The 22,158-nt window shown below is 35.8% G+C and overlaps 1 protein-coding gene across 3 annotated transcripts in view; it reads left to right on the top strand.

Annotated features, from left to right (window-relative positions):
- CPA3 (carboxypeptidase A3) overlaps positions 1-20,288 on the top strand; it is a 34,621-nt gene extending 14,333 nt beyond the window's left edge. For 2 of the 3 annotated variants that reach the window (XM_032346187.1, XM_032346177.1), the window contains 6 exons: positions 214-315; positions 1,629-1,739; positions 2,677-2,767; positions 3,990-4,192; positions 6,030-6,114; positions 16,835-17,414. In XM_032346187.1, coding sequence (XP_032202078.1) covers positions 214-315; positions 1,629-1,739; positions 2,677-2,767; positions 3,990-4,192; positions 6,030-6,114; positions 16,835-17,022 — 780 coding nt within the window. In that variant the 3' untranslated portion in view covers positions 17,023-17,414. Of the gene's footprint in view, positions 1-213; positions 316-1,628; positions 1,740-2,676; positions 2,768-3,989; positions 4,193-6,029; positions 6,115-16,834; positions 17,415-20,029 lie in introns of those variants that run through there. The other variant, XM_032346196.1, reaches the window with a different exon arrangement.
- Positions 20,289-22,158: the final 1,870 nt, after the last annotated feature.

The raw sequence follows: 22,158 nt of genomic DNA, 5'->3' as shown, positions 1-22,158 counted from the left end.
AGGAAAAATTTTTGAAAAAATAGACTATGTGATAGATTATGAATTATGTATAGACATTTAAGGATATGTGCCATTGTCCTCCCTGAGAACAATATGTGCATATGCAGTTATTCAACAGAAGACAGGGAAAAGAATTGCCTTGAGCATAAGAGTTACTGGACAACAAAGGATCAATGTGTGACAAAATAATATCTCAAGTTTATTTTTAAATAGATTGGGAAAAGGGATGAAAGAAGAAAGGCTATCTTTATGGATTGTGGCATTCATGCACGAGAATGGATCTCCCCAGCATTCTGCCAGTGGTTTGTCTATCAGGTAAGTGAATCGGAACACTCATCCAATTCTCCTTTGATTGTCAAATCTCCAGACTTTCACTGGGTGGCAACACCCCTTTCCAAATGAGTGCAATTCCACTTAACTGGAAGGGTTCACATTCGGTGCTGTCAGGAAATAAATGCTCTGGATTTTACTCATTGTTGGGGTTTTTATAAAATTGACACCTTCCTTCAAACTTCTTGAATTTCAGCTGACAGTTTACAAAACTAAAAGAATTTTTTGAGGTTATGATATGGTTGCTCCTATACTGAAGTACAGACAATCTGAAGCTACCTTCATATTACAACCTATAATCTTAGCCTTTCTTCGGTGAGCTCAAAGCAGAGACCTCGAGTTCCTGCTCAGATCTTTAACTGGCCAATCACACACTTGGAATTTTCATACTTAATTCCCTCTCCAAGGGAAAAACAACTCATCCTTTTTAAAGGTAAATCCAGCTTATGAGTTGTTCCTCTCATTCTGTTCTATTCTGATTCTTACCATCTTTTAACTTTCTCTTTCATGCCAGCTTTTGCAAGCAACATGCTGATGTGATACGCATGACAATGGCTCTCTGGGCATGGATGCTTTAACTAGGAATGAATCTGCCAGTAGAACTGATTTATCCCTGCAGTTGTTTTAGCTCTTCCAGCTGAGGGCCAAGAGTTCCCCTTACTCAACCTATAAAGGAATACATGTGACAGGGCTACAAGAAATGCCCTGGCTCTGGAACAAATGTACCTGGAAGAGATTTTCCAAGAATGAGAGAGATTTTAGGCAGCCATAGGAAGTACAGATAATTCCAGAAATATCAGTCTGTTGGGAGAAAAGGAGTTGATTGGTCAATCTAAATGCTTGAGTTTTTTTATTAATCGAGCATTTTTCTTTAATCCTATTTATAATTAATTTATAAATCATCTCCAATATTTACATATTTCTATGCTTACAAACTCAATCTTTATTTACTTAAAGGATGTGAGGGGTAGAATCTATTTAAATCAAGGTGTATGTCTAATTTTTGACTTGGCTCTGTTCTTCCTATATAACATATCTTGCATACTATACGTGGAATGCTACAGTCTTGACAATTAAATGATCCTTTAAAGAATGGTCAGTTCAATTATTTTCACTAGTCTGAATAAGTAACTTTTATATGGGTCACTTATTTTTATGCTATTTGGAGGAAATATGTTTGAAATCACGTAACACTGGGCAAATGGCCAAAGCGGTGGTAGTTATTACTATTATAGCCACAGCTTTCCACATGGTGGTGAACTTTCCACCAATAGCTTAATTTTTTCCTATTCTTATAGGCAGCCAAAACTTACAGAAAAAATAAAATTATGACCAAACTCCTGGACCGAATGAATTTTTATGTTCTTCCTGTATTCAATGTTGATGGATATATTTGGTCATGGACACAGGTAAGAGACCATAATCTCTTGTTTGCATTTGGACAATATAGTATTTACTGACTTTAATGCACACTGTTTGTTATGCATTAAGTTTAAGGTTTCAATAACCAGTTAATTCTAATTCAGAAAAATGTAATTTTAAAGAATCTCAATTTCAGACTAAGGCAAGCATGATTTCCTGGTTACATAGGTGTCCTTGAAATAATATGAAATTTCTGCTGCTGAAGCTAGTAATGAATAAAAAGAAAAAGAGCAATAATTATAAAAGAAATGTATGTTATATGATATGGAAAAAGCACATTCTACCTAAAAAATAAAAGTCAATTAAAGACATTGTGAACACTGATCTCAAAGCAAAAGGCACTGTATTCCAGTCTATCTGTAACAGAATCTGATGTGGAATAAATGTATCAAAATAAACAAATATATAAAAGAGTGACACAGTTATCTACCTGTCCTTTAACTAGATCCCTTACTGACCTATTGTTGCTAAATAACATTAATACTGAATATTCAGACAGATACTATCACATTCAGTTCTTTCTGAAAATTATGCTCCAACAGTCACAATTTGGCCTGTTTAATACCCGAAATCTATAAATGGTGAAGGATGTAATGAAGTTGAAATTTAAATTACAGGTAATTTCAGAACATTATTCATCACTTTCTAGTACCAAGAACCAATCAACAGTTCTTGAAGTTAATTAAATTATTTTATCAAGGCCTTAGAACAGTAATTTAAAAAAACAATGTTTCTGAAAATATTACAAATTACAGGAAAACAATATATTTTTCTTCATAAAAAGGAGCCTCAGGTTAACTAGGCAGATTTCAAATAATGCTGTGGACACCTGCAGAGAGGGTCTGAAATGATCCTCTGAAATGAAATGAAATTGAAAAATGTAAACTGATCTAGTATAAACACTTAAATCATTCAATCCTGCAGAACCGCATGTGGAGAAAAAATCGTTCCAAGAACCAAAACTCCAAATGCATCGGCACTGACCTCAACAGGAATTTTAATGTCTCATGGAACTGTAAGTAGTACACTTGATCTCAAGGAAAATAGCTATAAAAGAGTGTTCAGGGGCACCTGGGTGGCTCAGTGGATTAAAGCCTTTGCCTTGGCTCAGATCATGATCCCAGGATCCCAGGATCGAGCCCCACATAGGGCTCTCGGCTTGGCAGGGAGCCTGCTTCCTCCCTCTCTCTCCGCCTGCCTCTCTGCATCTGTCAAATAAATAAATACATAAAATCTTTAAAAAAAAAAAAAAAAAGTGTTCACACAGCAAATTCAGTTAAACCACTGACTTATTTCAGTAAAATATGTATCCCCTGAGTGTTAATTTTATAATCTAAAAAATAAAAGATAATCATCCCTACTTTAGAAATATTATGAATGTTTTATCATATGGGAGGAAGTGCGGGGGTGGTGTTCATCAAACCATCTCTTACTTAATATATCTAGCTTACTAAAACTTGGGCACAATCCAGATGCACAAAAATTCAGAATCTGAAGAAAGGTCTCAGGTCCCTCCTCTTCTGGTCTGATAACAGCTGAGAAATACCAGTGGTTAAAACCAGCATACAGATAGTTCTTCAGATGTGTAGTGAAAAGAAACAGCTGGGTCAAAGAACCTGAAAGGTTTAATAGAAATGCAATGATAAGCAGAAGCCTGCTACATCAAATAACACTGTAGTTGTTACAAAAATCTGACTTCATCATTTCATACATTCAAGGAGAAATTACCACTACCCCTATTCGTAAATTTTTTTCTTTACCTAACTTGGTTGAAAATACCACCTTAGCTTTTAATTTTATTCTACCACAGTAATTATGATAATAGCAGCTATCCCTAAGCAAGAGCTGCCTGATGAAATGGGTTGAAGAAACTCAAAACTCCAAAAAGGTAATTCATACCAGTCCCCAACAAGTTGGAGTGGAACTGGGTTCTGAACTGGAACTGGGTTCTATCCGGCTCCAGGCTCTGGGCTGCTTCTGGTGTACTATTCTTATAATCTTGGGAAACAGAGGCAAAATAAACAAGGCTAAGAATACTCCAGTGGACTGAGTCTGTCACATTCTGAGTTGTGTGTACAAAGTTGGTCTGCAATGACTATGACACCAGAGACATTGAGGCAGCCTGTAAACCTGGGAGATGAAAATGTCTAAAACATTTTGTGTGTCCATAACAGAAGAGGCAGGAGCTTTTCTGAGGGGAAGCAGACTGTGATCTCATCCACCCATGTCCACTGCAGCTTTTCCGAACACCAAGAATCCATGTTTGAATACCTATGGAGGCCCAGAACCAGAGTCCGAGAAAGAGACCAAGGCTGTCACTGATTTCATTCGAAGCCACCTGAAATCAATCAAGGCCTATATCACCTTCCACTCCTATTCCCAGATGCTACTGTTTCCCTATGGATATACATCAAAACTGCCAGCTAACCACAAGGACCTGGTATGTAGAAAAAAAAAAAAAAAAAACCTACAGTTACTCACTGACAGACATTGCCACTGACTTTCACAAACAACTCTTCTCTATGAACAACTGCATGAATTGAAAGAATTTCACATTTTAGTACCAAAGGAAAAAACTAATAGAGTTTATCTTAAAGTTTACTTTAGAGTTAAAAGTCATAATTCCTAGATTAATCTTTCATGTGATAAAAAGATAGAGACAAAATTTTTCAATGTGATTCTCAGATTAAGCCAGTGGAGAAAAATGTCTAGGCCATGCAGACCAGAATTCCATTACTACTCAGATTGTTATATAAACATTTACCATGGACAAATTATAAAACCACAAGCACCAAAAGTCTAATAGAACAGCAAAGATGTCTATTTCTGTCCCTAAAATGCCATATTTAAGAAGATCCATTGTATTCTTATCCTCCTAGTCAACTTGGAAATAATATTAATTCTGTTACTACCCAAAGAAAGAATATTATGAATGTTTGTGAAGTTTCCTCACTGAGAACATACTGTCTTTCAGGAACGAAGATCCACTATGCATCCTTTCCCTTTGTATGAAAACTAATGTGATCATGTTGGCTTAAAACAAATAAAACCTCTGCATATGGGTTCCAGTGCATGACAAGAACCTGTAGTGTGAATATCCATAAAAAGGGGTATTTTTTGCTGTAAAGATAAGAAATAAAGCAGATAAAGTTCATTGTCCCAGATCCCATGCAGGGCTGACAAATAGAACAACATTCAGTAAAAGCTATGGCTCCAATACTGCCTCATATTTTTAAAAAATAAAATGAAGTCACTATTGTCATTTTGATTTCCATCCATTGTATTCAGCACAACAGCATTTAATTTCAGTTGCTGCGGAGATTTGAACCAGTCATTAAAACCATCTGTATATATACAACAAAGAAAATATACAAGCAATATGCGGCCCAGAGTCATTTATTTAGCCAATATAGTTGAGATTCTGAACCCATGAGTCTGATTAGTTCATGAAAAGCTACAGCAATGCAATTTCAGTCTGCCCTTAGGAAAATGGTATTATGGATTAAAAATACAAATACACACAACAAACCATTCTGAGTAAAGAGTTCTTAAACAGCAACTAAATTAATTAAGAAAAAACTTATCTTTTGGTTATATATATTACACATACGAAGTAAAAATCTTCATTGAGGGTAGTAATATGTTAGTGACTACATTCCATTAAAATTCATTCCAATAATCATTCTCATAGCATGAAACACTAATATATATTAAAGGTCATGAAATGCATTCATGTTGGAAGAGAAACTCTAATTTAACAACTATTTTAAAGAAGAGTCAACCACATTTCTTCCCTCAGCATGCTACAATTCAGTGTGGAAAATGTCCATTGGCAATGTGGCGCCCATAAAAACAAAGGAAGCAGAAACAGAAGAAACTGACTTTGGAAGAGACAAGTATCTGCAGCCAGAAAGTATATGAGAAGAAGTAGAAAGAATCCTTCTTTCTACTTTTAGAAGGAAAGACAAAAGGAAGAAAGCAGGGAAGGCTGAGGGGGGTGGGGAGAGCAATGAGGGAGGGAGAAAGAAGAGAGAAAAGAAAGGATAGAAATCTAAAATGAGATATGACATTACTATATATAACTGATTTCACATTTAGAATTCTTCACAATAACAATATATCTTACCAAAAATAAATTCCTAATTTAACTGTTGATTTTATTTTGATCTTCAGTTGCCAAAATAACCAGTAAAATTTACTTTTTTTTGATTCCCAAACAAATTAATACTGTTTACATAGTTTTCTATCATTCCAACTCTATCTTCCTTTTTCTCCAGGCCAAAGTTGCAAAAATCGGCACTGATGTTCTAGCAACTCGATATGAAACCCGCTACATCTATGGCCCAATAGCATCAACAATCTGTAAGTTTTTCCTATTATTTACTGTGTTATTTTCACTAATTCTTTTTATAAATATTAAAGAAATTTTAGCATTTGTAAATTAGGATTAGAACATCTAGAATTGTTCATTTAAACTTCAGTTTTAATGGATGATTCTGAATTACATGTGAAACTAGGGGATACATTTTGCCCTTTTCGGGGATAAGATTTTTCTAGAAATAAATTATACAAGGTTACAAGGTCAGTAGAAATGGTTAAGTCAAGATGAAGTTTTGGTTTAGAATTAAACCACCCTCCCGTTCCCCACCAACATTTATCCTCACAGGAACTAATGAGAATTAGTTGAAGCACACTCTATAATTTTTGTCGTTGTTGTTGTTGTTTAACTGGACAGTCTTCCCCAGCTGCTGATAGGAAAATGGGCCGACCAAGTTTCAGCCACTTTGATCATGTAAAACCAGTTTCTTGTCCTTCTCATCAGCCCCTTTCTATGGTGTTAAACTGAAATGTGTATGGTGGATTAAGAAAGATGATATAAAGATTCTAGTGCTATTGCTTTTGTTTTAGTGTCTAAGTACCACTTCTTACTCTTCACTATTTTTAGACTTCTTTGTCTTTTTGCATTTTGTTAATTACTGACAGATTTCTGACAAGTCAGGCACTGTGCTTGACCCTTGATTTCACAATCTCATTAATCATCAGAACATCCTATGAGGTAGGCTGTACTTACAACTGGCTAAAATGAGATTTAGTCCTAGGTTTCAAAACCAAAAACCATGATCTTGGCCACGACATATAATGCTTTCTCATTTGGTTTCTTTAGCTAAAATAACCATGTTTTTCTATTTTTAAGAAATGAAGAGAAATTCATTTGATTTTTCACCGAAGACCATTAATTCAGGCCTTGGGAAATAAAATCATTTGTTCTCTTATAGCAAGATCCCACTGATCTTAGTTTGCAAACACTTCAGTAAAAATTGCCTTTTCTCCAAATCATCTTGCAGCTTCAATTCTTAGAACTGAAGAATGGAAAATTCCCAAAGAACTGCTTACAAAACCTTAACTTCCTAACAAAACTTAATTCCTCAAAAGCAAGGATTACACTTCAGATCTCATCTCAGATCACAAAACACCTAGCACAGTGCAAGGCATGGAACAATAGCAGAATTCCCATAAACTTGCTCGATTAAAATAGCACCCTGACTGATCCAAAAAGAATGAATGTGGATTGAAACCACAAGACTGAACTCGATTTAGCCTGCATCACTCTTCAGAGCCAGGACATCCAATATTTTTAGTATGAAGACTGCTGTTTAACCTTTAAACATTTCTAAAAGGTTTTATTTATTTATTTATTCATTTGAGATAGAGAAAGTGTGTGAGAGAGAAAGAGAGTATGAGTCGGGTGGGGCCAGGGGGAGAAGCAGACTCCCGGCTGAGCAGGGAACCTGACTTGGGGCTAGCCTGGGATCTAGACTTGAGCCAAAGGCAGACGCTTAACTGACACAGACACCTAGGTGTAACCTTTAAACATTTCATGAGCAACCCACCACCACCAAACACATATACTTATTTCCATTACCCTTTTTAAATTCATGGATTGAAGAAAAGAAATATGTATTTGTGAATCCATGGACTCTTTGCAGTTCTACCTGGCCTGGCCACACCTTATAAAATACTTCCCCAACCCAAGCTAAAAGTATAATCTAGGAATTAAGGTCTATACCCTCAATAATTGCTCATTGCTATGCTATCATATTGGAAGCTCCTTTGGTGGAATTAGAAAAATGATCAAAAAACCAGACAAGTCCCATTCCCAGAGAACATTCATCAGCAATCACCTATCAACTAGTCATTATTAAAAGGCTGAAGAGAAAGTACAGTGACACAATCATTCACCAATATCAATTCAAATCTCTTGTTGCAACATAGCCATGCTAGCAATTAATTACACATACGAGTGGATGAAAATGGGATTTCAAAAAAGATGATATACTCAGCTATGTTAGGTGGACCAAAAGTGGGCAAAGAATGATAGGACAAACTAGAACATCAGTTTAAAATGGCAGCCTACTTAGTGGATATTGAGAATTGCAGTGCCAGGCAAGCTAGATGTTCCTTCCTGACAGCAAAGAACAAAGGGTTCCAAACAGGAGCACACTTTGCAAATGGCAACTAGAACATCAAAGGATTATTGCTCCTACACTTTCCACGCATATATATGTAATGTACATTTACATATATATGCAAATTTTGAGCACACTAAAGCTATGCATGGCATTGTATCAGTCAATTTAATGAGAAAGAATTTATGGAATGCCTCTTTCACAGCCCAGAACTTTGGAGCTTTAAGAGGTAGGTTAGAAGAATTAAGATAAAATAACTGCTCTCAAGGAGTTATATTCTAACTAGGAGAAAGACAGGCAAAAATACCATGGCCCCAAGTCATCACATATCACTTTCAAAATGGGAGGATAAGGTGAAGAGGAATTACATTCTGTACAACTGTGTAACAGTATCTTAAATTTTTTTAGTTATATTAAAAGATTTTTTAAAGAAATGCAGATTTAGAAAAAATTGCCTCTTCCATATAGGGCTAGAGCAGCTTGTTTAAATTTTTTAAGAGTGACTTCTTTAATAAAGTACCTGATTGGGCGCCTGGGTGGCTCAGTGGTTAAGCTGCTGCCTTCGGCTCAGGTCATGATCTCAGGGTCCTGGGATCGAGTCCCGCATCAGGCTCTCTGCTCAGCAGGGAGCCTGCTTCTGCCTCTCTCTCTCTCTGCCTGCCTCTCTGCCTACTTGTGATTTCTCTCTGTCAAATAAATAAATAAAATCTTTAAAAAAAATAAAATAAAATAAAGTACCTGATTGAATTAATCAACCATTCATGAGAAGCAGAGGGTAACAAAGTGTTAACTTGGTAAGAACAGAAAATAAGGGCACCCCACAATTAAAATTTAGTCATTCTAATACCCTGGTTGTCACTTTAAAAAGTCCTAGGACTCAGGGAAAGCATTGATAGCATTTGCTAGTGGTTTTCTCTCTTTAATTTGATGGAAACCAAAGAAAAGGGCTAAGAAACATTTTTAAACGCAAATTACGGAGAGAGCTCTCACCTCCAGAAAAAATAAGTTTGCAATCTGAACCTAAGAAACAAATATAACCAATAAATAAAAATCATAAAATTTGAAACCAGGAGGAAATCTAGGAGATGATCTAATTCAAGGTTCTTAATCCTGACTTACCATCAGAATCATCTGAGCTTTTAAAATATGTGGATGATTAGACCCCACCCCCAGAAATTCTGATTTCATTAGTTTGTGGTGTGGGCCAATCATCTGCATTTTTTTTTAAATGCCCAAAGTGATTCAAAGATGAAACTAGGTTTGAGGGCACGCAGGTGGCTTAGTCATTAAGCATCTGCCTTTTGATCAGGTCATAATCCTGCGGTCCTGGGATCAAGCCCCACATCGAGCCCCACATCAAGCGCCGCACAGGAAGCCTGCTTCTCCCTCTCCCACTTACCCTGCCTGTGTTCCCTCTCTCACTGTCTCTCTCTGTGTCAAATAAATAAAATCTTAAAAAAAAAAAAAAGATGAAACTAGGATTGAGAACCAGTGGTCTAAGCTTAATCCCTCTTTCATAGGCTATAAAAATAAGATAAAGAAGGATTTGATCAATTTGGGGGAAAATAGGAACAAAGATTAGCATTCCAGACCAAAGTCAAAAGGTATACCAACTACTTTGCCACAAAGCAACAATATTTAGATGACACAAAAACTGATGTAACAGGTTGTGAAATGTTTACATTTGTATATTGGTGACCTATCCAACCCTTTATTATCTTAGAAATAACAGAACACAGTACCTACTTAGAAAGAACAGTTCACTGAATTGATAGGGACAGATAGCTTGCATCATTAATATCATCCACCTTGTGTCATATCATAAATTAAATAGTTAATTTCAATGTGCCTTTCTTGTTGCCTTCCCTACACACCAAATTGCTAGATCTGTTCCTATATTTCAACCCCATACTGTTTTCCACACTCTATACCACTTCCACATTTTGAAAAAGAAAAAATCAAGACCTCACATTTGTAGCTCACAACACCCAATCTCTATCTACTAAGACATTCAAGCTGAGATTATATTAAGGAGCAATAAAAATGCAAAGAAAATATTTCAATTTATGCCCACATACCTCTAGTTTAGCTCTTGCTTCAAAAAGAAATTTCACTTAGTATTGACATAAAAGTGCCGGTTATTATGTTTAATGCATGTCAATAACACTTTTTTTGAAAAACAAATGTTAAGCCACCAGCATTATGTTATGTAGATTCCTGTGGACTGAAGTCAGATTCCCAGTTTTGTTCAGTTTTATTTTTACTTGTTTTGATTGTATTACAGTAAGTTCCTTGCACCTAACATGCCTTGAAAGGCACAGAATTTTTTTCAATGACAGTATATTAAGAAAATGATGTCAACAACAAAAAGTTATCTTGTAGAAATCAAAGAAGAGTTTTTATTGGGAGGACTATAGACTGACATACAGTAGGTAGTATAGTACGATGGTTAATAGCACAAACCCTAAAGACATGCAGCTTGGGTTTGATTCCTGACTCAACCTTTACTAGCTAATGTTTTTGAGCAAACTGTTCAATCCCTGTGGGCCTAAATTTCCTCTTCTGTAAAACAAGCAACTGGGGGGCAGCTGGGTGGCTCAGTGGGTTAAAGCCTCTGACTTCAGCTCAGGCCATGATCCCAGGGTCCTGGAATCGAGCCCCACATCGGGCTCTCTGCTCGGTAGGGAGCCTGCTTCCTCCCCTCTCTCTGCCTGCCTCTCTCCCTACTTGTGATCTGTCTGTCAAATAAATAAATAAATAAAATCTTAAAAAAAAAAAAAAAAAAAAAACAAGCAACTGGTACTGAAATCCTAAGATTGTGATAGGAATTTGTTAAATGAGTTAACATACGTGAAGCACTAAAAAGGTGCCTGGCATTTAGCAAGTGGCTATTATATTTTATAAATATATACGGGGCACTTGGGTGGCTCACTGGGTTAAGTCTCTGCCTTTGGCTCAAGTCATGATCTCAGGATCCTGGGATCAAGTCCTGCATCAGGCTCTCTGCTCAGCAGGGAGCCTGCCTCCCCCCCCCCTCTGCCTGCCTCTCTGCCTACTTGTGGTCTCTGTCAAATAAATAAATAAAAATTTTTTAAAAAATTAAATAAATAGATATACATACACACACAAATATTTTAGTAGGTTTAGCTGTAGATAAACAAAAAGCTAAGTATCATGTTCAAAAAAGTTCTATAAACATGTATTCTTACAAGTAAAAAGCTTTCAGTTTTGCATTTATTTTATGCCTTATATAGTTTTTGTTTGCAAAGTTAAGGTTTTGAAGATACAAAAAGTGGTATCAAGAAAGAAAATGTAGGGGCGCCTGGGTGGCTCAGTCATTAAGCGGCTGCCTTTGGCTCAGGTCGTGATCTCAGGGTCCTGGGATGGAGCCCTGCAATGGGCTCCCAGGAAACCTGCTTCTCCTTCTCCCACTCCCTCTGCTTCTGTTCCCTCTCTCACTGTGTCTCTCTCTGTCAAATAAATAAATAAAATCTTTAGAAAAAAGTATTACACTCAATAACATCACACAATTATGAAGAATCACAAATTACATATATTCTCAATAACCACTATTAATTTTAACGAGAAGCTTCACATAAAGCAAATCTGTCAAAGTGATACAGCCATACTCTTTAACTCTTTTAAATCACAATAGTTTACTTAACTGCAAATGGGGAACTAATACAGCTAGAAATTGGCCAAGTTTATTAAAATGCCTAGTAGACTCTAAATCACCATATAAGATATAATTCCTACTTACCTTAACCTTTATTGCTACCAAATTCTTACTTTTATGTGCCTTTTTCTAATGAACTTAAACCCAATTCTAGCTAAAAATGACAGTCTTCCTGATCACTAATACTAATACACTTAGCTCACACATTCCACAATCTCCCTACAACACTGGACCCTGGTGATAGCCCTTCTTCCTGACATTCCTTTGCCTTCCTTAAACAATGAACTCTCTTGGGTGCCTGGGTGGCTCAGTGGATTAAGCCTCTGCTTTGGGCCCAGGTCATGGTCTCAGGGTCCTGGGATCGAACCACACACTGGGCTCTCTGCTCAGCAGGGAGCCTGCTTCCCCTCCCCCTCAACTGCCTGCCTCTCTGCCTACTTGTGATCTCTCTCTGTGTCAAATAAATAAATAAAATCTTTAAGAAAATAACCAATAAACTCTCTTGGATTGCCTCTACCACGTACTTTTCTACTCTTTCTCTGCTGACTACCTCTAGAAGTAGACATTTAAAAAACAAAAACAAAAACAAAAAATCACAAAACACAAAACCAGGTACACTACACATATACCACACAGGGTTCTCTTTTCAGTTCCCTCCTCCTCTTTCTTGCTTCTTCCTCATCAGGGAAGGGCTCTCTACCCTTCAGGGTAGAACCCTCATTCGCCACCTAGAGGCACCAGGTGGCCAAGCTAGGGGGATCACCTTCCACCCATGTAGTAGTACCTGCAGCAATCAATGGGAAACCAGCTGCACTAGGGGAGCCAATCAGTCCAAAATAGCCATGCAGAGATTTTTTTTTTAAGATTTTATTTATTTGACATACAGAGATCGCAAGTAGGCAGAGAGAGAGGAGGAAGCAGGCTCCCCGCTGAGCAGAGAGCCCACAGGGCTCTATTCCAGGATACTAGGATCATGACATGAGCTGAAGGCAGAAGCTTTAACCCACTGAGCCACCCAGGTGCCCTGCCATGCAGAGATTTTAAACACCATATTGTCATTGGAACAATGGAACAAGGCTCAAAAGAAGATGAGGGTCTCATGCTAAATCTAAACAGGAAGGATGACTGCTAAAATAGCTTTCAGTTAAGATTTAAAACTTAAAAAAATGGAGAAAATGTCCAGGATACAAGGAAAAATTACTTGTCACAGCAAAAATGAAGATGATCACAGCATGAATGAGAAAAGACAACCAAAAGATGCCAACACTGAGGTTATTTACATGTTAGAATTATCTGATAAGAATTTTGAAGTCGCAATCATAAAAATGCTTCAACAAGTAATTAGATAGCCTTGAAACATCACAGAAAATCTCACTGAAAAAAGGCAAGATATAAAAGGAACCAAATGGAAATCACAGAACTAGAAAATACAGTAACTTAAATTCTTAAAAACTCACTGGCAGGACTCAATAGCAGAATGAGTATATGGAGAGAAGAATCAATTAACTTAAAGGCAGAATAAGAATTCAGGCAAACTGAAGAGAGAAAACAAATTAGAAAAAAAAAGATAAGCAAAACTTCAGGGACGTGAGATGTAGTAATAAAAGAGCCAACATTCATATCATCAAAGTCTCAGAAGAGGAGAAGGAGAGTGAGAATGGAAAAAATATGTGGAAAAAAAAAATAAAAGACTGAAAACATACACCAACATACCAAAAAGCTAAGTGAATGCCAAATAGGATAAACTCAAAGAAATTCACACTGAGTACCTCATAATTAAAATTTTGAAAATGAGAGACAAAGAAAATACTCTCGAAAGCAACCAGAGAGTAACAATCTAGAGGGGAAAAAAGAATTCAAAGGATAGATTTTTCCATTGAAACCATGGAAAACCAAAAGGAAATGACAATATTTTTCAAGTGCTAAAAGAAAAGAACTATCAACCCTTAATTCTATATTCAGCAAAAATATCCTTCAGAAGCAAAGAGGAAATGAAGACCTTCTCAGACAAAGGAAAACTAAGAGAATTAATCACCCAAAGACCTACCCTTTAAAAATGGTTAAAGAAGACTCCCCAAATAACAAAGAAATATAACAGAAAAAGCCTTAAAAGTGGTAGAAATGAAGCAAGAATGAATTAATGAATGAATTAGTGAATGAACAGCTATGTCTTCATGATGGTGGAACCACAAAATATAATTCCATTTGATGTGATCCTTAGTCCATGTGCAGAAGTACTCAAGACAATTACGTTTAAAAAGTAGGAAGTAAAAAGAATCTAAATGCAAGTAAGATTTCTATATGTCACTTGACATGGTAAAACACTGATATCAGCAGATGATAGTAAATTATGTATATTGTAAAATATGTATATTGTAATACCTGGAGCAACCACTAAAAACTACATGAAGTCATAGACTTAAAAAACTTTATTATAAATACATCAAAATGGGGGCACCTGGGTGGCTCAGTCGGTTCAGGTCATGATCCCAGGGTCAAGAGATCGAGCCCCATGTCCAGCTCCCTGCTGAGTAGGGAAGCCTGCTTCTCCTGTTCCCCCTGCAGTTCCACCTGCTTATGCTCTCTCTTTCCGTGTGTCAAATAAATAAATAAAATCTAAAAAATAAAAATAAATACATCAAAATGGAATCCTTAAAATGTTCATTTATCCAGAAAAAGTAAATAAAAGAAAAATAAAAGAATGAAAAACATATGGAACAAATAAAAATCAACAATAAGATGGCAGATTTAAGTCATAGCAATAATTTACCTAAAGATATTAAATAAAGACAGATTGGCAGGTGGATTTAAAAAAATGCAATTGAACAATACACTGTGTACGATAAACTCATTTTAAACATAACATAGACGGGTTGAAATTGAAATGCCTAAAAGAGATATGCCATACAAATGTTAATCAAAGGAGAAGTGGCCATATTAATATGATATTCATCTAATATTTAAATATTAAATAAATTTCAGACCAAAGAAATTTGCTAGAAACAAAGAGAGACATTAATAAAGATAAAAGGATCAATCCACCAAGAAAACATAATGATCCTGAATGTGCGCAAGCCAATTTCACCTATAATATTTCTGCCAATACCTGCAAAATTCATTTTTGCAAGCTCCTTCTTAAATGTGGTTGATGCTAAACATCCTTTTGTCTTTCCTCCTTTATCCTCTCTTTTCCCCATCACTATCCTGAGTTCCTATTTGTATTAATTCTGAAATCTCAGACTGAAATCTTCTTCATTTTTATCAGATTTTGTGACTCTTCCATTCCAGTGTTTTTGACATAAAACCCTCAGCACTATTACGGTGTAGCGACTCTACACAAGTTCACGTTTTCCTTTCGCAATACCTCCTCACTGGTCTCTACTCTTTCCAGTCCAAGTTACCTGTCCTAAGTGCAGCACTAAAATAACTGTTATTGCCTCCCAAACAAAACACCTTTCCTGATTTATCAGGTTTTCTGAACTTTGCCCACAAACTCTCACTGCGCCATTTGTTCCAGTCCAGCTGGATCCAATGGTCCCTGAAAAGGCCTCCATGCTTTTCTGTCTTTGTAGCTCACTGACCAGAATGCCCTTCTTCCATTTCCATCTAGAAAAATACCTTCCAAGGCTCTCCATCATGAAGGCGGTATTTAACAGGCATTGAGCATGAAATGTCATCCTCCTCATTAGACATACATACTTTTTTTTAATCTTCATAAGAGATTGCACCTTCCTTATGGTACTTACATATTCTTTCCTATCTCTATTGATTTGCATCTTTGACTTATCTCCCCTGAACAGTAAGTTCCCAAAGACACCAATATCATCTTTATCTTTGTACCCTGCACAGCCACCCTCCAACAGTGCCAAGTAAAGTGCACTGTGCATATTAAACCTTTTTTTTAAAGATTTTATTTATTTATTTGACAGAGAGATCACAAGTATGCAGAGAGGCCGGGGGGGGGGTGGCCGGGGGGGGGGGCAGGGGAAGCAGCCCCCTGCTGAGCAGAGCGCCTGATACAGGGCTTGATCCCAGGACCCTGAGACCATGACCTGAGCAGAAGGCAGAAGCTTAATCCACTGAGCCACCCAGGCACCCCCATATTAAAGCTTTAATAAATATTTGTTGACTAGTTTAAGACCCAACCTTCTTTCTACCAAAATATTTCTTCCCTCTTTTCTTCATCACAGCTTTGAATTTTTATCATTCAAGCCTAAAACATTACTATTAGTTAAACTCTTTATCCGTCCTAGAACATAAATGATTCTATGTACAAGAAAGTAGTTTCATTATTATGCAAAGCAAAATATACATAAATGCATTTATAGTATATATAGGCACTTGTATAAACCTTACATGTACATAATTTATAGATGTCTGTTTAGATTTGCAAATAACATTCTTAGTAAGATCTCATAAATATTGACATTGAAAAGTTGGGTTAAGGGATTAAATGCATCCTTAAAATAACTGATTTAAGCTTTCTTGTTTTTTTAACTATAAAAATTGTTTATCCAAGCAACATGAATAGAAAGAGACCTGAAGTATTAGAAAGAATACTTTTATCTAGCTTGTATGCTGAGTTTTCACTGACCAGAGGCCCCTCCTCAGTTGGTTTCCACAGCTGCTTGCCCTTGCCCAGACCACCTCCATCTGCAACACTGTGTGCCCAGGAAACAAAATCAGTTTATAGTACTGACCCAAGCAAAATGTGATTTTGAAAATGCAGCACATATTTAAAATGTGTGGTGGATCCCAAAATCATGATTATATTTTACTCTAACACTTAATACTATGTAGAACACTACTGCTATCCATTACTGCAATTAACTGTACACATAATTATTTTTTACTGCTAATTTTACACCAGTGAATTTCCATTTCAAGAAAAACATTAGCATTTGTTTCTAATTAAATATTTATTGCTTATGTTTTACAGACCCGACATCAGGTTCTCCTTTAGACTGGGCTTACAACCTGGGCATCAAACACACATTTGCCTTTGAACTCCGAGATAAAGGCAAATTTGGTTTTCTCCTTCCAGAGTCTCTGATAAAGCCAACCTGTAAAGAGACCTTGCTAGCTGTTAAATTTATTGCCAAGTATATCCTCAAGCATACTTCCTAAAGAAGTGGTTTCAGTTTGGAATGAGCCAATTAATCCTTTTTTGTGCCTTTTACCAGAAAGTCAATCTTCAATTATCCTGAAATATAAGGTTCCACATTACGTGAACAGGTCCCTCTCTTGCTCACTTAAATCCTATGTTATTTCTTTTTGCTTTTATTTACTCTTAATAGCATCTTAACAAATAGCTTTAAGTGAAAGCTTTCAACTTCCTTTCTTTGCTCCAAATGAAGTTCAAATCCAGCAAAAAGTATATTTTGAGTATTTCAAAACATGATATACAGTTGGTCACAGAAAAGAAATGAGAGCCTTAAGTTTCTCCAGAATCAGATTTTCCATATGGCTTCATCATTTCATGTACTTATATAATAAAATAAACTGTATTCCAAAATGCATCTTCTGTTTTTTATATACTCTCTACATTTCTCTATTAGCATTAATAATCAAGCATTAATGTGTCTCATGTGATCTGTTAATAAGAAATAGTATCTTCGATTCAAAGACATACTTTGCCTGCATATATATTTCTTTTTAATAGAAGGAGACATTGTTTATATATTTGCAATAGCAAAAGGATGTCCTAACAGGAAATAAAGTGGTTCATACAGAGATGAATCTCAGTGCTTCAAACAATTAATCTCTTAATTGTTCTCTTCAACATGACATACATTAAATTCAAAATAGTTTAATTTATCCTGTCATAATCCAAGGAAACTACCTGCCAAAACATTTCTTGGTAGTTACTGACACAGCCAAGACAGTCTGGTCAGATGTGAGCCCTGCCCTCATAATGGATGGGAAATAAAGTCTGGAAATGTAGTACAAGTGTAAGAGAAAAAGTCATGTTGAGCAAGGACAATCAGAGTAACTTTAAATTTTATATTGCTTATAGTCCTATTGTTTTAAGAGAGAGTTACAAAATATCTCCCCTATCCTGCCTCCAGCACCATGACTTTTCAATACCTCATCATATGACTACAGCAGTATCTACATTCTAGAACGTGAGGGACAAGTAAAGAGTTCATTGACTTCCTATAAACTGACTTCTCATAACACTGAACAAAATTTTTGAAGATTCTCCATGATCCTGATATACAGGTATACAGGTATACAGATAATCTGGGACATTCTTCATTAATCCTATAGGAGGTCCTAAAAAGAAAGAATGCCATCAAATCTACAATGTGGTGAATATTTCTGATAGTTATGATGTAGGTAAAAGTTTCCTGTGCAAAATTTTCTAGAGGAAACCAATATAAACTAACAAAATTGCTTTACAGGTATGGGGGGAAAGGTGACAAGAGTCAAGAAAGTAAAAGGCAAAACGGTACTTATGAGATTATATTGCCTCTTATTATAAAACATAATATCTATACCTAAATATTTAATATTCAAAACTGGCTCAGAAAATGGGAATGTAAATTCATTCCATCAAACTTACCATATGGCAATTATTCACTCATTCACACACTTACTCAACTGAGAAAAGACCAAGAGAAATTTTAACCTTAAAATTTATATAAATAGTTCTAATTCCAGTGGGTCTTTAGATGGAGGAGGTAAAACAGATAATCCCAACTGCTGACTATCTTCTGTGTTCATTCATTATTTAGATTATAAAAGACACAAAAGTTTTATATACCATTTTATTTCAGTTATTATATAGTTTAATATTTCTTTTCTCAATCAGAGAAAAATTACTTGAGTGGCTAAAATAATAAATCCTAATAAGACCATTCTTTATGGTAATTAATATCTTTTGCATGATATCTCAAGAGTATTTGCTTCTTTGACTTCATATGACTTGTAAAAATATGTGAAGAAACATATATTAAAATTTTAAAACTAAAACATCATTTTATTTATGGAAAAGTTTGAGTAGTCAGTGCTGTAATTCTTCTCTTGTCATTTCTTATTTATCAGTAAAAGGATTTTGTACCCAAATTACAAGTTGAGCTATCTCTTACAATATTCCTGACAATATGTCTCACCAAGAAAATCTTCTAAATCCTCATTCCTTTTCTAGTTTTAACTCAAGAGACACTGTTTAGTATTTTGAAAATTTATTATTTAATGGCATTGGTCTAGTGGCTAAGACCTACATCTCCATTATATGAGGAAATGAAGCATCTCATGGATTATTTTCACTAATGTAAATAAATGAGTTTCCAGTGGACTTATGACTCCAAACTGCTTTTAAAATGTTGTATCAGAGGTTCCCTCCCAACATCCTACACAATGTATATCTTCTATAACTATGTAAGTGCTCACTGGCTAAATAAACTTTAGGTTTATTGACAAGAGTTTCTGTTTTTCATTTAAAGCAAACATCTATGCCTGATTTTCTTTGGATTAAAAAAAAAATTAATCCCAGAGAAACTTAGATCACTGAGAATACACAAGTTCTCTCTGTTGTCAGACTCTCCCCCAGCACCTTGTTCTCATAAAAGAATTTAAATGAATTTGGTCATTCCAAATGGATGAATGTTGGGCTTTCCTGAACATGGGAAAAGATCATGGACAGACGACTCTTCTTGATTCCACCGCATGGTTCTCTCAGTACTATAATCTCCTACTGTTAATATAGAATATGTATTGATTCCAAAAATCTGCAGTGAAATGTGGTGATATTAAACTGATATTGGTTTCCCAAGATACAAATAATACAGAGCAGCAGCAGTAAGCAATCTTAGTTGAACACTCATTTATTTGAACATCTATAAGAAACAATGGGGTCTAGAAACTGCCTGACTTTAAAAACTTCCAGTTGTCCTCTAAAATCTATTCTTCCTTCTTCCATTGTAATAGGTCTCCTAATACTGAACTGGCACACAGTCACTCAAACAAAATCTTAAATTCAAAACTTCCCTTTCAAAATGAGATGGCTCTTGAACTGTTCTGGCCAGTAAGTTGGAAGAACAAACATCATGTGGCAAAGTCTAAGCAGCTAACTTCAAAGACCTCTGGTTTATATACTTTGGTCCTTCTTCTCCTTCCCTCTTTCTTTCAGACTGAAATACAGTTGTGCTGACTGATACTAAGCAATCATCTTGAACCATAAACTGCTCTCAAGAACTGAAGCAAAAACATGACAGTAGAAGCCTATGCTCATGACAATTAGCATAACAGTTCTAGACATCCTGTGTGGAAATCCTTGGAGAGTAATGCTATGTTATATAAAATTATGGGACTAGAAATCGGAAAGTTCGGATGAGAATTCTGATACCCAGTAAGACACAATCACCCTTTGCCTGCCTTGCTTATCTTCTAGATATTTGTTAGTATTTGAAATAATAAATGCTCACCAAGGTAAGCCACTAATTTCCATTTTGTTTGTATTTGGGACAAAGCACACTTATCTTAAAGAGACCTGGGTTAGGTGGTTTCTATTTGAGATAGGTATTTGGGTGGCACAAAAACAATGGCACAACTGCTCCTCTCAAATGTGGTTCTTCCCCAAGGCCCTGCTACCATGGGAAGCAAAGTGACATGCGTATGTGCGTATGTACATTTTCCTGTATGCAAATGGAAATCAACAAATTTTTACAGTCTAAACGTCACTGATCCTCAAATGCAAATATTAAGAACAATAGAAAACAAAATCCAACATAATTTGAAAAAATATTTGCATACATCAAAGTAAGTATTAACTTCAACTGAGGAAAGTCAGTTTGTGTAGTAATTTGCTTCTTTTGTGTTGTTTGTTACTATGAATTTTTGTTTGTTTAGCAATAGTCAAAGAAATATATAAAATGCCTATTACATTTCCAATTACCAGAATCAAGAAAATTAAATATCCTAAAATTTAACAAAATTATTAAAGCCTGCCAAGTTATTTGTTATGTGGAAGTCCAGGGACCTAGTGGAGAAGTTTCAGCATATAAGTGGAGCAAACACACTTCAGTCAGGACACATTGGAGAGGGTAAGAAGAACAGTTTTACCTTTACCCACATCACCTCTCCTGCAGGGTGGCACAGCTCAACCCACAAAATCAAGACAACGCGTACAAGCTTAAGAATTCTACCACTAGAGGGAGCAAGAAGTGCGGAACAGGCAAATCCATAGGAGGTCTGAAAAAAAACCTCAGAACCCCTAGCAAGACAGAAAGAAGGTATTTCTTCTCCAAGGTCAACAGAGACTAGAGGAAGTAATTGCTACTTCAAATGTGAAGACAGCAACATAAGATTTCGAGGAACATGAAGAAATCAAACAGAACAGTACCAAAGTTATTAGTAACTTTATTTTCCAATAACTGACCCCAAAGACATGGAGACCTGCAATTTACCAGATAATTCAAAATAGCTATTTTAAGGAAGCTCAATGAGCTACAATAAAATGCAGAAAGATAATCCCCTTTAAAAAAAAAAACAACAGGAAAACACTACATGAACAAAATGAGAAGTTTAACAAAGAGATAGATATCATAAAAACAAAACCTAAAAGAAATTCTGGAGTGGGAGAAAACAACAAAGCAAACGAAAAATGCAATAGAGAGCATCAATAGAACAGACCAAGCAGAAGAAAAAAAATCCATGAAATAAAGACAGGAACTTTGAAATCATCTATCCAGAGGAAAAAGATTTTTTTAATGAATGAAAAGAATGAAGAAAGCCAATGTGTATTGTGGGATACCATCAAGAGAAACAACTTGCAAATTACTGGAGTAGCAGAAAAGAAAAGGGAGAAAGAGGCAGAAAGCTTATTTAAAGAAACAATGCCTGAGAACATCCCAAATATGGGGAGAGATTTGCCCATTCAAGTTCATGAAGCTCATAGGTCCCCAAATAAATTCAATTCTAAAGATATTCCCCAAAACACATTATAATAAAATTGGCAAAAATCAAAGACAAACACAGAACAAAAAAACAGCAAAAAGAAAGAAGTTTATCATTTATAAGGGAATCCCCATAAGTCTATCAGCAGATTTATCCAGAGAAAACTTACAGACCAGGAGCAAATAGGATGATATATTCAGAGTGCTGAAAGAAAACAACGCCAATTGACTTTGTCCCATTAAGTTTTTCCTCAAAAATGAAGAAGAGATCAAAATTTCCCCAGAAAAACAAAAGCTGAGGGAGTTCATCACCACTGGATCTGCCTTATAAGAAATGCTAAAGGAGTCCTTGAAGTTGAAATGA

This window comes from Mustela erminea, chromosome 1 (assembly GCF_009829155.1).
Source record: "Mustela erminea isolate mMusErm1 chromosome 1, mMusErm1.Pri, whole genome shotgun sequence".
NCBI lineage: Eukaryota > Metazoa > Chordata > Mammalia > Carnivora > Mustelidae > Mustela > Mustela erminea.
The sequence above is the reverse complement of the archived record's forward strand: the minus strand, read 5'-3'. Positions and strand labels throughout refer to the sequence as shown.